The 12,546-nt window shown below is 53.0% G+C and overlaps 1 protein-coding gene across 1 annotated transcript; it reads left to right on the forward strand.

Annotated features, from left to right (window-relative positions):
* Positions 1 to 1,133: 1,133 nt before the first annotated feature.
* Positions 1,134 to 6,912, forward strand: HOXB13 (homeobox B13). The gene is made up of 2 exons (XM_004012802.4): positions 1,134 to 1,834; positions 2,742 to 6,912. The coding sequence occupies exons 1-2, from the start codon at positions 1,231 to 1,233 to the stop codon at positions 2,993 to 2,995; spliced, it is 858 nt and encodes a 285-aa protein (XP_004012851.2). The 5' UTR covers positions 1,134 to 1,230; the 3' UTR covers positions 2,996 to 6,912.
* Positions 6,913 to 12,546: the final 5,634 nt, after the last annotated feature.

The following is a 12,546-nucleotide window of genomic DNA, read 5'->3' on the forward strand; positions in this document are numbered from 1 at the left end:
AAAGGGGGAAAGTGTTTATCTTTTCTGACTGGTACTTCAGGATTTTATAACATTCTCACTCAAACCCGTCCTTCAACTTCTCTCCCTTTCTGTGTGTCTCTGGATCTCATTTTCCTGGCTCTTTCTCTGCCTCTCTCTGAATATACAGGTCGTATGTGACATCTTTCCATATTCTTTCCCCATCCTAAAACGGAAATCCAGACCCCCCTTTACAGGCCAGGACCAGAAGCTCCATTTCCGCTTCAGGTCTGAACCTTTAACGTCTCCAGTTCTCATGTCTCCTTCTTCGGAGTCCGTGTCTCGCTCCCTCTCCTTTCCACCCCTCTTCGAATCCGGAGCTTTATAGGCTATGGGCGGTAGCTAGGGTCTCTGGGGAAGAGGCGTTCTAGGCACTTCCCGAGGTCCAGGAGTAGCTTATTACGGCGCATCCAGAATGGGAGGGGCACCTGGAGTGAACTGGGATGCTAGTACTGGGACACCAAAGCAAGGAGCTTCCAGAAATATCCCTTAACTCCCATTTTCTAGCCCCTTCTGGCTCAGGCGCATTCCCGGGTTTTTCCTTTCAGGCTCAGAGCGGCCTCCAGGCCCCACCCTCAACTCCCCTTCCCTCCACGAGATGGACACTTTATAGGGAGAGCTTTTTATTCTCTCGTTAAACCTGCCAAAGCACAGGAGACAGAGAGCCAGGGAGGGAGAGGAGGCGACCGAGGTGGGGCTGGCTCCGTCTCTCCTCTCCCGTTTCCCCTCTCCCGTCTTCCCACCCCCGACGTAGCTGGGTTGTTCCCAACTGGAAAGCGGCGGGAAGACACCCTGTCTCTTTTCTCTCCTTTTCAAATGCAATTAAGAAAAAGAAAAAGCCGAGAGAGAAAGAGAGGAGGGAGGAGAGGGAAAAGGAGGAAGGCGGGGAGAGAAGGAAGGAAGGAGGAGGGAGTGAGCAAGGGAGCGAGGGAGGGTGCGGGGGGAAAGAGAGAAAGCAGGGGTAAAGTATTTTCGCAATTTCTGCAGTGAAGATTTTATGAGCTTCTCTCCGCCAGGCCGCAGCCAATCAGCCCGCGAGCCCGGGCACCTGCGGCTCCTGCGTCACGACGGCCGGGCTGAGCGAATGCAGGCGCCCAGCGAGCTGCCAGCGATTTAAAACGCTTTGGATTCCCCGGGCCTGGGTGGGGAGAGAGAGCTGGGTGCCCCCTGTATCCCCCACCTCCAGCGCCTCATGAGCCGATCCTCGGCCCCATGGAGCCCGGCAATTATACCACTTTGGACGGCGCCAAGGAGATTGAAGGCTTGCTGGGAGCTGGAGGGAGTCGGAACCTGGTCACCCACTCGCCACTGACCAGCCATCCAGCGTCGGCGCCTACGCTGTTGCCTGCTGTCAACTACGGCCCCCTGGATCTGCCAGGCTCTGCGGAACCGCCAAAGCAGTGCCACCCATGTCCCGGGATGCCCCAGGGGGCGTCCCCAGCTCCAGTGCCTTACGGCTACTTTGGAGGCGGGTACTACTCCTGCCGAGTGTCTCGAAGCTCGCTGAAGCCCTGTGCCCAGGCGGCCACCCTGGCCGCCTACCCTGCGGAGACTCCCGCGTCCGGGGAGGAGTACCCCAGCCGCCCCACCGAGTTTGCCTTCTACCCAGGATACCCGGGACCCTACCAGCCTATGGCCAGTTACCTGGATGTGTCGGTGGTACAGACCTTGGGCGCCCCTGGGGAGCCTCGTCATGACTCCCTGCTGCCTGTGGACAGTTACCAGCCCTGGGCCCTCACCGGTGGCTGGAACAGCCAGATGTGTTGCCAGGGAGAACAGAACCCCCCAGGTCCTTTCTGGAAGGCAGCATTTGCAGGTAAGCTGCTCTGGATGCCCTTGGTGCTGAGTGTGGCGTTGTAGACCCTGCCTGGATGGGTCTTGGGGCTGGTGAGGAGGAGCTTGGTTCTCCTTGGTTGGCTATTAGGGCTCTGAAGGAGGGTCCAGGCAGTTAGAGAGCCTGGGTGAAGGCCCCAGAGGGTCAGTGTGAGGGGCCTGAGCTGGGTGCTATTTGAAGCCTGAGGCCCACCAGGTCTCTGATTTCCCTGGGAGGCCTTGGGACCAGCCTTTCAATATGTCGGAGTGCTTGACTCTCTTTGCTGTTGTTTGGGACTTAGGGTGTTCCTGCCCAGCAGGACCCCAGTTTAATTCTTCTCAATTCATTGAGTGTGGGGGTGCAGCTGGGTGGGGACAGAGAAATTGGTTGTTCTGTAAAGAATACAACCCCTTACTTTCTCTCAGATGAATTTTTCAGTTTCCAAAGGGAAGTGTAGATTTCCTGCAGCCATAATTTAAGTGTGTGCATTGGTGTGTGTGTGTGTGTGTGTGTGTGTGTGTGTGTGTGTGTGTTGGGAGTAGGGGCAGAAATGTGTTCCCTCCTGTACAGAATTTGCTTGTAGTATCTGTAAGAGTGGCCAAGAGCCGGAAAATGCATATGAGGGTGGACATTAGACAGTGGGCTGGGTGTGTTTGCAGACTGCAGGCGTGAAGGCAGTGATGAGTGAGGGTGGCCTGCAGAAATCTCCACTTTCCAAGGCTGGGTAGATCAGGAAACCAACCAGCCAGAAGTGGAGGTGTCCTCTTGTGCTTTGGGGAAATGGCAGTGCCTGTATGGTAACCTGAGTACTCCTGTAGGATGACCTAGGTTGTGGGGCCTGGGTCAGACGCTGGGCTTGCGCCAGGCCGTGGTTTGAGCATGTCTCTCTTTCCCTCCCTCTCCTACATAGACTCAAGCGCACAGCATCCGCCTGACGGCTGCGCCTTCCGTCGAGGCCGCAAGAAGCGCATTCCCTACAGCAAGGGACAGTTGCGGGAACTGGAGCGTGAGTATTCGGCTAACAAGTTCATCACCAAGGACAAGAGGCGCAAGATCTCGGCTGCCACCAGCCTCTCAGAGCGCCAGATCACCATCTGGTTTCAGAATCGCCGGGTCAAGGAGAAGAAGGTCCTCGCCAAGGTCAAAACCAGCGCTACTCCGTGAGGGAGCTCCCTGGCTCTGGCTGGGAGGGGGAAAGGGGAAGTTGGGGTATCCTGGTGAGACCAGGAGCCTGCCTCAGCCAAGCTGGGGCCCCGGACTCTGCTTGAGAGGCTCCCAGAAGTGACACTCTTCCCAGGCCAATGTTCCTGGGTTGTTCTTCAGGGACAGTCTGGATACCCCGTGGATCCCAGAGAGCCAGCAAGGCCCAGAGTTACAGCCCAGTCCACCAGGTAACACAACCCAAATGACCTTGTCCCAGTCATAATCATTCATTCTGGCAGTTGCAATAATTAGCATAACCAGTACTAGTTGCCATGATAATTAGTATCATATTTTCTATCTAGAGCTCTGTAGAGCACTTTTAGAAACTGCTTTCATGGATTGAGCTGATCATGAATAAACTTGGAAGGAGACCGGTGACAGGACAGCTTCCTCTGGATCCTCTTCCATTTCCAAAGCCTGTCCCCATCGCAGTGAAGGCAGAGGAGACAAGAAATGGCAGATTTACCTCTGTAACGTTTCCTGTTGCCCCTTTAGCATTTTTTCTAAGATGACAACTAGGCAGGATGGCCAATGCTGGAGGGTACCTCTCCCTCCCTCCCTGCCATCCCCTAGACGGTACCCACTGGTCTCAGAAGTCCATAGGCCTAATTCCTCAGTTTCGGCCCTGGGTGAAAATGAAGCCAGTAGACTACCTTCCAGGGTCTGTTCTTTCTTCCAGAGAAATGGGGTTTGAGAAAATGCCTGGATAATTCACCACTTCCTCTCCAAAACTTTCCAAGCCTTCCCTCAATGATTCTGGTGGTTCTGACCAAAGGAAGTAGGTCGTGATTCATTGGGCATTTGGGAGCTGCATGAAATAGACATTTGTGGCCTTGTAGCCCCTCTTAGGCCCAAAGATTGCAGAATGAGGGGACTAGTAGCCTGTCCGTGGCAGGCACATCCCAAACACACTTGTATAGCCTAAAAGGAGAAAAAATGAATATGGGTCGTTCACTACCCATTTCTCCTCTGCTTGCCTGCCGGTGACACCAAGGCGCTTCGGAGTCTCAGGCCTTGGAGTCTCGGGCAGGTTCTTTACCGAGTGAAAGAACCAGCGGTGGCAGAAGCCCCCAAACGCCAGTGTCAGAATGGGGAACCGCAGGCCGCCGGGACAGTAGTGGGCACAGACTTGTTTCCTTTCACTTTGTGCCGGTTCAGTCCACAAACACTCTGGGCGAGTGGAGGACAGTTTGGCGCCAACCCGGTTTTCCACTGCCGCATAGACAATATGCCAATAGCGCGGAGTTCCAGAAACCTGGGGCAGACCGGCTGTTCGCAGAGCCGGGGAACCTGAAGTCGTGTACCTCGACCGGGATCAGACGCGACCTTGTCCGCGGAACATCAGCGAGGCTGAGCTGGATCTTCCCGCAGCCCGGGCTGGCGGGTTCTGGCAGCCTTCTGGCGATCGGGCGCACAGAAAGGAAGTGGAGAGGACGGGCCGCCAGACCCACGTTCCGAGCCTCCCCGCAGCGGGCAGTCGGGAGGCGAGCATCCGGAAAGGTCCCCGGCCACGTCTAGACGGCAGCTCCATCTCAGAGCGGAGTCCTCCTTTTCCAGGAAACCCTGAGTTGGCCGCCGCAGCCGAGCAATTCGAGTCGGGCGGCATCCCAGTCCTCGCTCTTATCCGAAGGAAGACTCTTCTAAGTCTTCCAAATCCTTTTTTTTTTTTTTTTTTTTTAACCAAAGAGGATTCTAAAGCTGGGGCGGGGGAGGGGGGAGGGTTAAAAAAGGCCCCGACTGGCATGACCCTCCCTCCCTGGGTCTTCTTAGATAGTGGGTGTGCTTGGGGAAGGGGAAGGTGTCAATTTCGTGATTTACAGTCTTTCTAAGCCCAGTGGTCCAGTTTAAGCTCCCTGGTATCGCGCCTCGCCCAGAGAAAGTTACTTTCTGCTTTCCACGTTCTCCTTCAAGCGAAGTCCCAATCTTTAGTAATTTTTAATACCGCAGACTCCGAAGGTTAGTGGGTGCAGCCCCCCTCCCTTGCCGCTTCAGAAATTGAGAGACTTCAGGACAGATAGGCCTATGGGTAGGTGGCGTGTGGGACAAATGGGGGAGACCGCGTGGTGCTTTCTCCCTACAGAGGGAAGGGAAAGGCTTTAGGTTACCACTCGGACTTCCCGAGGCGACTTCGGGAGGCCTGCAGTCAGGGGCCTCGAGACTCTGAACTCCCGGGGCTCTAATGCCTCCATTCCGTTATCAAGGACTTAATGTTTCCGGGCTTTTCTTTTATGCTCTCGCAACAGTTTTAGAACAAACAAAAGACGTGGGATTTTAGATTTATTTCTCTACCAACGTGAGTTTGGCCTATTAAAAAGACAAGGGCGCCCCCTTCCGGCAGAATCTCGCCATTTCAGAAAAACTTGTCGGTAGGCTCGGCTTTTTAACAACCGCTCAACTGAGTGAGCCTCTGGCTTCCGAAAGCCTGGGGACTCGGGCCTGCGGGGTTGGGGCATTCGTAGCCGCGGTTGAGAGCGCCCGGACCCGGAGTCGCCTGAAATTGGGCCAGGGTACTGGCAAATGTATCAACCCAGAGGCGGAGAGACCCAGGAGGAAGGCTAGGAGGGCAGCAAAAGAGATCTCTAATAGAGAAAAAACAGGGTGGCCAAAGCACCCGGAGCAAGGCTGCGGCGCCATCAGCCCTCGGTCCGGGTCTTCATTCCACTGGAGTATTCTATTTATCTTCCTCACCAGAACAATTCGCCGCGAACCCCTCTCCCCCGCTTCCCCCCGCCCCGAGTCATTTACTTGTATGGAATCTGTGCCAAAAAAAAAAAAAAAATTATTCAATTTCGCTTTGTGTTAAACCCTTTTATGGAAGCTCTTTCCAAACACCAGTGTTACTACCGAGGCGAATTATATCCCCTTCCACCGAGACCATTTAAAAATCTTTCACTAGTTTGTGTCTAAACTAAAACAAAATCCATGTAGCTACATTTACTTGCTTGCAGCTATTTGCTTTTTAAATAGGGCTACTTTAACCTATTAAGACAAGAAAGAGTGTTTCGCTAAAATTTAGATTGAAATGTGTGAATACAACGTTCTCAAATAGGTAAATTCAGACATTTTCATGACAAACGCAGAGGCGCACAGACACACACCGGGAAACACACCGAGTGTCTTTGCACCAACGAGGAGCACTTTTACTCCGGGCCGCCCTCTGCGCCCTCTCCCTTTCTCTGAGCGGAACTTCGCCAGCTCAGTCCCAGCAAATGTCGAAACAGGGTTGGAGGGTGGCGTCTACGCTGCTCCAGGACCGAAATCACTTCCAATTCCAAATCAGGCGGATTTTATTAGGCCTCGAGAAGACGGATTAGGCGGTAATGGAAAAGAACGTTGACAGGACCTCGGGAAGCTCTTTTCCAATCTAGGTTCTCGAAGCAACCCCGCGGACAGCGAACCCGGTGCCCCAGCTCCAGGGTCCCTTACTGGCCAGCGGGCAAACGCTCGCCGCCACCCTAGAACTCGCGAGGCCGCAGCCGGCGACTGTTGGCAGCGTCGTGACCCCTGTCCCAGGCCCCCGCCCCGTTCCCCCTCCGTCCCCAGCTAGCCACCCCTGCTCTGAGTGGTTCGAGGACCTGTAGCTGCCCTGCGGCAGAAGAGAGGCCCAAGTCAAGACCCCCCAGTTCTCGAACGGCGCGGCCCCCCTCCTCCAACGCGGAGCTGACGGCCCTCCGTTCCTCCAGCCCACCATTGCTCCCCTTTATGAAAGTTTTACTCAAGGTCCTAAGTGCTGCACTTGAATTAGGTTTCCTTCCGGGGGCACCCTCTGTGCCCGTGCCCCCTTCCGGTCTACACCAGAGCTTCAAACGTGATTTACACGAACCTGTTACCGTAAACTGGCAATAAAGTGCGGAGGCAACTGTTGCGGAGGGGGCTAAGGAGTGGTTCCGTTGTTTTTGAAAGAAATTTATAGTACATTCTCACCGACCTGAATACTCCCTCTCGGGGAAAGGGGGAAGAAAGCAGAGGGGGCGCCCTCGGCCCCTCACCCGGCGGGGCCGGCCCGGGCCTCCCCCCAGGCGCTGGCCTGGGCCCGGGGAGAGATTGGAAAACATCCAGTGCCGACCTGACGCCAGCCCTTCTTCCTTTCTCGGCTACCAGTTACTTTTGTGTAGAAAGCGGGTGGGGGTGGTCGGAGCAAACGGAGAAGAAGGAGTTCCACCACGGGTCTCCCTCCCCTAAATGCCTCCAAAATGACGGAGAGGCCAGCGTTCAATCACCCTCGGGACGAAGGGGAGGGAAAGGCCGCGTCGGCCGGCGGACAAGGCCGTTGAACTTGAAGTTTCTGGCCAGTGGTTCCCGCCGCCCCTACCCCCACTCTCCTCAACTCTTCATGGGAAGATGGAGGAAGGTGAGGGAAGGGGTCCCATTTCTGGCCTTGGGAAGGAGGGGGGAGGCCAAGCGGCGCTGGCAGAGCCAGAGCGACCGGAAGACTGTCGCGAGACGCCGGGTTGGGGAGGCGAGGAGGCTGTAGCGGAGAGCGGGCGCTCCGGCCACGAGGTGGGGAGCCGGGGGCTGTGCGCCCTCTGCTTGCGCCCCGCCCCAGGCTCTGCGGGGAGGGGGCCCCTTGTGCTGCGCTGCGATCCTTCCTCCTCTAGCCCAAGGTGCGCGAGAGCAGAGCCCTGCGCCACTCGGAGGTCGGCGCCGGCCCAGCCCCGAGCCTTCGAGCCCACCGAATTCCAGCCCTGGCCTTGGCAGAGAGAGCAAGAGTGTTATGCTCCCGTTTCTCAGAGCAAGACCCACTTATTTTGCTACTTTCAAGAATGCTCTTCTCTCTAAAAAGGTAAGCCCGCTGATTCGTGCGTGGGCCAAGGACTTGAAGCTCTTTTGGCCTGGGGACCCGCTGAGGGAGCCGTCGGAGAAGGGGGGGTTTGTCCCCGGACTCTGGGGGACTCCGCGGTCACTGCGGGCAGGGAAGGGTGGGTGTCAGGCTCTCGAAGAGGCCATTCAGCCGGGCTCCTCCTCGTTGTTTCCTAAAAAGGCTGGCAGCCGCCTGGGCAAAAAGGGACCAAGAAAGCTGCTTCGCAGCACGCGGGACGCGAGCGCGGCCTCAGCGGGGGAGAGTCTGGCTTGGGAGAGCAAGGCCCGCCCATAGGACCTTGTGTTTGTCTCCGACTGGATGGAATCTTGGTACAGACGACATTAATATTATTGTTAATGTTCTTATTTAAACTGTGATACTTTACAAGACATTTACTCTGAAAACTGGGTGAAAATTAACCCTGATGATAATGATTTATTAATGTACCCTTAAGGGAGAGGCTCTGGCCCTCTAAAACTAAATCAGTGCAGTTTAGTCTCGCACGGCTGCCTTCCTTCTGCCATACCTGTGCCCTGTTGAGCTCTTTGAGTTCTGGGATCTGAGGAGCAACTAGAGGGGTTGCCCATCGCTGGCATAGGTGCCCAGGGACTCAAACCTTGCACACAAGCAGCAGGGGGCCACATGCCTATGTCTTCGGCCACTGACACTGCTAGCTTGTTGGTCTTGAGGGGGGGGCAGGGAAGAGGTAATACACAGACACACTCGGAACTCACCCAACCCACCCTGCCCCCACTGGTTCCTGCCCATGCCCTCTCAGAGCGACTGTCCCCACACAGACAAAACCCACTTTATAAAATGAGGACGTTGAGGCTAAGCCTTAGTTACTTGATCAGCAACACAGTCTAAGCAGAGCCCCCAAAGCAGGAGTTATAAGGGCTAAGCTCTGTGGTCATCAGCGCAAGAGAACAGGAAGCCAAGCCTCTCCCCCACTCCCAACACACCTCTTCTCACAAGGTCTCTCTAGACACAAACTTTCTATCTGGAGCCATCATCTGAGGTCACCGAGCTGCACTCGAGCCCCCCAATTTGGATAAGTGCAACCACAGGGGATTAAACACAAGTGGAAATTTACTTCAGTCCATCACTCATTTATCGAGTGCCTGCTGCACGCAGAACCATCCCTTGAAGTGGAAGGCTGGAGGAAATACAGTGGAAATACAGTCTCCCTTTCTACCGACGCTCTCTGGCGCTCTGCCTCTCCGTGGCTGGCAGATCTTGGGTCTGTAGTTTCTTCATATGTGACCTGAAGCCAGGGGACTGTATCCTGTGATCTCTGACATTTTAAGGTGGGTCAAAAGCCTACTCATGGAGAACGGAGACTGAGAACGATTCACCCTCACGGGGTATGGAGAGGCTTTCCAGAACAACCTACGCTGGAGAAGGACCTGGAAGATGCTTAGAATACCAAATCCGGGTGGGAAGACGTGAACAAAACTGGGGAGGGGGGCAGAAGAGACAGGTCTCTGAGGGAGAGGGGTCTAGACCTCGGCTCTGGTTAGGGTAGGGCGGGGAGGGAAGAAAGTAAGGGCGTCCTTACTGGGTCCTGGACGTTAGGCGAAGCCTGTGCGGCGCCCATTCAGAGTGTGAGCCCCGGGTTCTTACCTAGGCGCGCACCACTTGGCGTGCCAAGAGCTGCGGGCCGCACAGCGCAGGCACCAGGCCTAGCCAGCTCTTGAAGAGAGAAATGGGTACCCGGCGTGGACTCTCAGCGCCCCATCTTAAATGGGTTCAGCCTGTCTCCCCCGCCGGAGACCTGACCTCGGTCTTTGTCTGGTTAAGTTCGTCGCCCTTCCCCCTCCAGGCAGAATTCTGTCGTTGAACTTGAGCCAGACCATAAACATTCCTTCACCCCTCCGGAAGCTGGACCGAGACGGGGAGGGGGTGGAGGAAAAGGTGGCCAAAGAGGATTGTGGAAGGATCCGAAACGCCAGAGACCCGGCCTTCTCCCACCCAAGCCTGCATTGCTTTAGCCACGGGGTTCGGCGTTTTGTGTTCCGCGGAAACTTCGCCAGATCTGCATTTTTAAAATCCGATTATTGAGGCCTTATGGCAAGTTAGACCAATACTTTAGTCAGAATCAACGTAATGTTAATTTTCATTTTCATTCATGCATAATTTATACGCTCTATTTTTGACCATTAAATTTCCCACACTTAAAAATGACCTGGAAAGGCAAATGCGTAAAGAGCAAACGAATAGCTGCAGCAGAGGAATCATTAGAGAAGATTGAAGTAGGTCATCCCTAAGCTGTCCCCTCTGTATTTTAAAAGCGCCCCTCCTTGGGCAGCACAACTCCAGCCGGCGGCCGACGAGCCCCGCTGGGCCCTGTATCCCATGATCCGGAAGCAGGCTTGGTAAATGGGGCGCCCCCCATCCTTGGCCTGGGGAGCGCTCCGAGGGACCCAGGACTCCTGGCGCGTGCTTCCCTGGCGCCGGCGGAGGCTGCGCAGAGCGGCCTGCTGAGACCGTATTCGTGTTTTTGTTTCCTCTTTTTCAAAAGAATCCAGGATCCCTAAGCGAGGGAGGATAAAACACAGGATCCCGGGGTCTTTTCCTGGCTCAGAAAAACCCACTGTAAGGGGTACTGGGCGCGCTGGGCGGGCAGGAGAGGCGGGGCAGCTCTGAGCTTCCCTCCCCGGGAGGATCCCGGGCAACTCGGCGAGCTTCGGAGAAGGCACCAAACCCGGGCAAGCCTGCGACAAGCTCCCGGCCTCCGAACCTGAGGCTAGATAAAGTGCTCGGAGGCAGGTCCTCACCGGCAAACCGGAAAAGGGGCCTGAGAGAGCTATCAGAACACTGCTCTCCGCGTTCAACCGCAGCTCCCCCTACCCCGCCCCTACTTGGCTTTAACCTGTCGGAGGACTAGGACCGAGGAGGGTTTTTGTCTCATTCTCCTCCCCAGCCTTCGATCCCCAGGTCTACTGGGCCCTGAAGGGAACTCAGCCAACCCCTCTCCCTTTGTCTGATCTTTGGGAAAAAGGCGTGGGCGCCTTGGTCAAGTTCACGGATCTGGCCGGCGTCTCTCAGGGCAAATGGGGCCACCGCTGTCATCCGCATCAGGAGGGTCCTAACAGTCGAGATTGGGGGTGGGGTTGCGGGGGTGCGAAGCCTCCAGAAAGCCTTTTGTTCTTTAGTCTGCTGTTCGGTTCTCACAGGCCCGCCCGCCCATCCCCTCAGCTCTGTAGAGGAAAAATAACTCCATCTGAAAGGAAGCCGTTTATTTGGAAAAATAAATGCGAAGGCCTCGTGGAGTGTGCTTCTCAGAATGGTCTTAAGTCTTTGGCACTTGGGTAGTTTTTCGTTAGTTCTATTCTGGCATTTATGAAAGTTAGGGGTTTACAGCGTTTATTTGGTACAATCTTTTATTTGGAATCTGATGTAGAGTAAAAGAAGCCACATCTACACTCCGCCCCAAAATCTTCAGATTAAAAACATTGAAATAATTACCCCCAACATTCCAGCCCTTAAAAGAAACAAAAGGGAAAAAAGCTCGAAGTGGAAAATAAAAAAACCTTATTCAGGTAGCAGAAAATATAACATAGGGCTTTAAATACACACAAACTCTAAAAACTTTTAATAAACAACCCTCTGAATTTTTCCTCATTCTGCATTCCAGATCTCATGTTTTATAATTTGCAACCACTGTGATTTGTTACTTTTGTCTTTCCACTCCCCAACATATATATATATATATATATATATATATATATATATACTATCTTGAGTCTAAAAACACGCTACATTTACTACATTACAAGCAATTTCCCAAGCTATTCCAGTCTTCTAAACGCCACTTAAAATGTATAATATAAAATGAAGTGAGTTGTCATCATTTAGCATTTCCCTAGTGCTGCTCATTTAGGTTGTCCCTACATTTAAAAAGAAAACTTTTTTTTTTCCTGGTTGGAAAAGTAACACATTTTCATTGTCAAGAATTTTTTAATAGTATAAAGAAAATAATACCACCCCATATCCTACCATCCAAAATTTACCAAAGTGAATCTTTTGTTGTATTTTCTTTAGTTGTTTTTTTTTCCTTGCAAATATGTGTAATTTCAAAATTCAGATTCCTTGTGAACATTTTTGAACTTTGCCTTTTAACTTAATATTAGAACATTTCCCAGTGTGATTAATCATTTTTCAAAAACATCATTTTAATGATCGCATAGTATCCAGTGCACCATTATTTCCAGTGTACCACCAGATAAGCATTTCTCTAATTATTGATCATTTCCATGTTTACTGTTTAAAATAATTCATAAGAAAGAGAACACTGTTATGACCCTACGTGTGTTTGGTAGGAAGGTAAGAGTTGAATCTCCCTCAAATAGAGTGTTTCAAAAATTTTAGGTTTAAATTTCCCTCTCCTAGGTATCAGGTGAGAGCGAATGAAACCGGGCCTGCTAGAGTGCTGGAAATATTGTTTTGATTAAGATGGTGGTTCCACCAGTGTGTATTCATGTGAAAAAATCGTTTGGCTGAACATTTAAGATTTGTGCAATTTACTTTTTAATTTTAACATTTTCCCCTACTCCTGAGAGCCTATATCTATTTACATAGAAAAGGAACAATGCAGAAAATAGGTAGGTGGAGGAAGTGAGAAAGGAGTGGGGATCAACCCAAACTGGGGCTGTTCACCCTGTGCTGCGATATTTTATTTATTTCATAGAAACATGAAGTCAATATTGAA

Source organism: Ovis aries, chromosome 11 (assembly GCF_016772045.2).
Source record: "Ovis aries strain OAR_USU_Benz2616 breed Rambouillet chromosome 11, ARS-UI_Ramb_v3.0, whole genome shotgun sequence".
Classification (NCBI taxonomy): domain Eukaryota; kingdom Metazoa; phylum Chordata; class Mammalia; order Artiodactyla; family Bovidae; genus Ovis; species Ovis aries.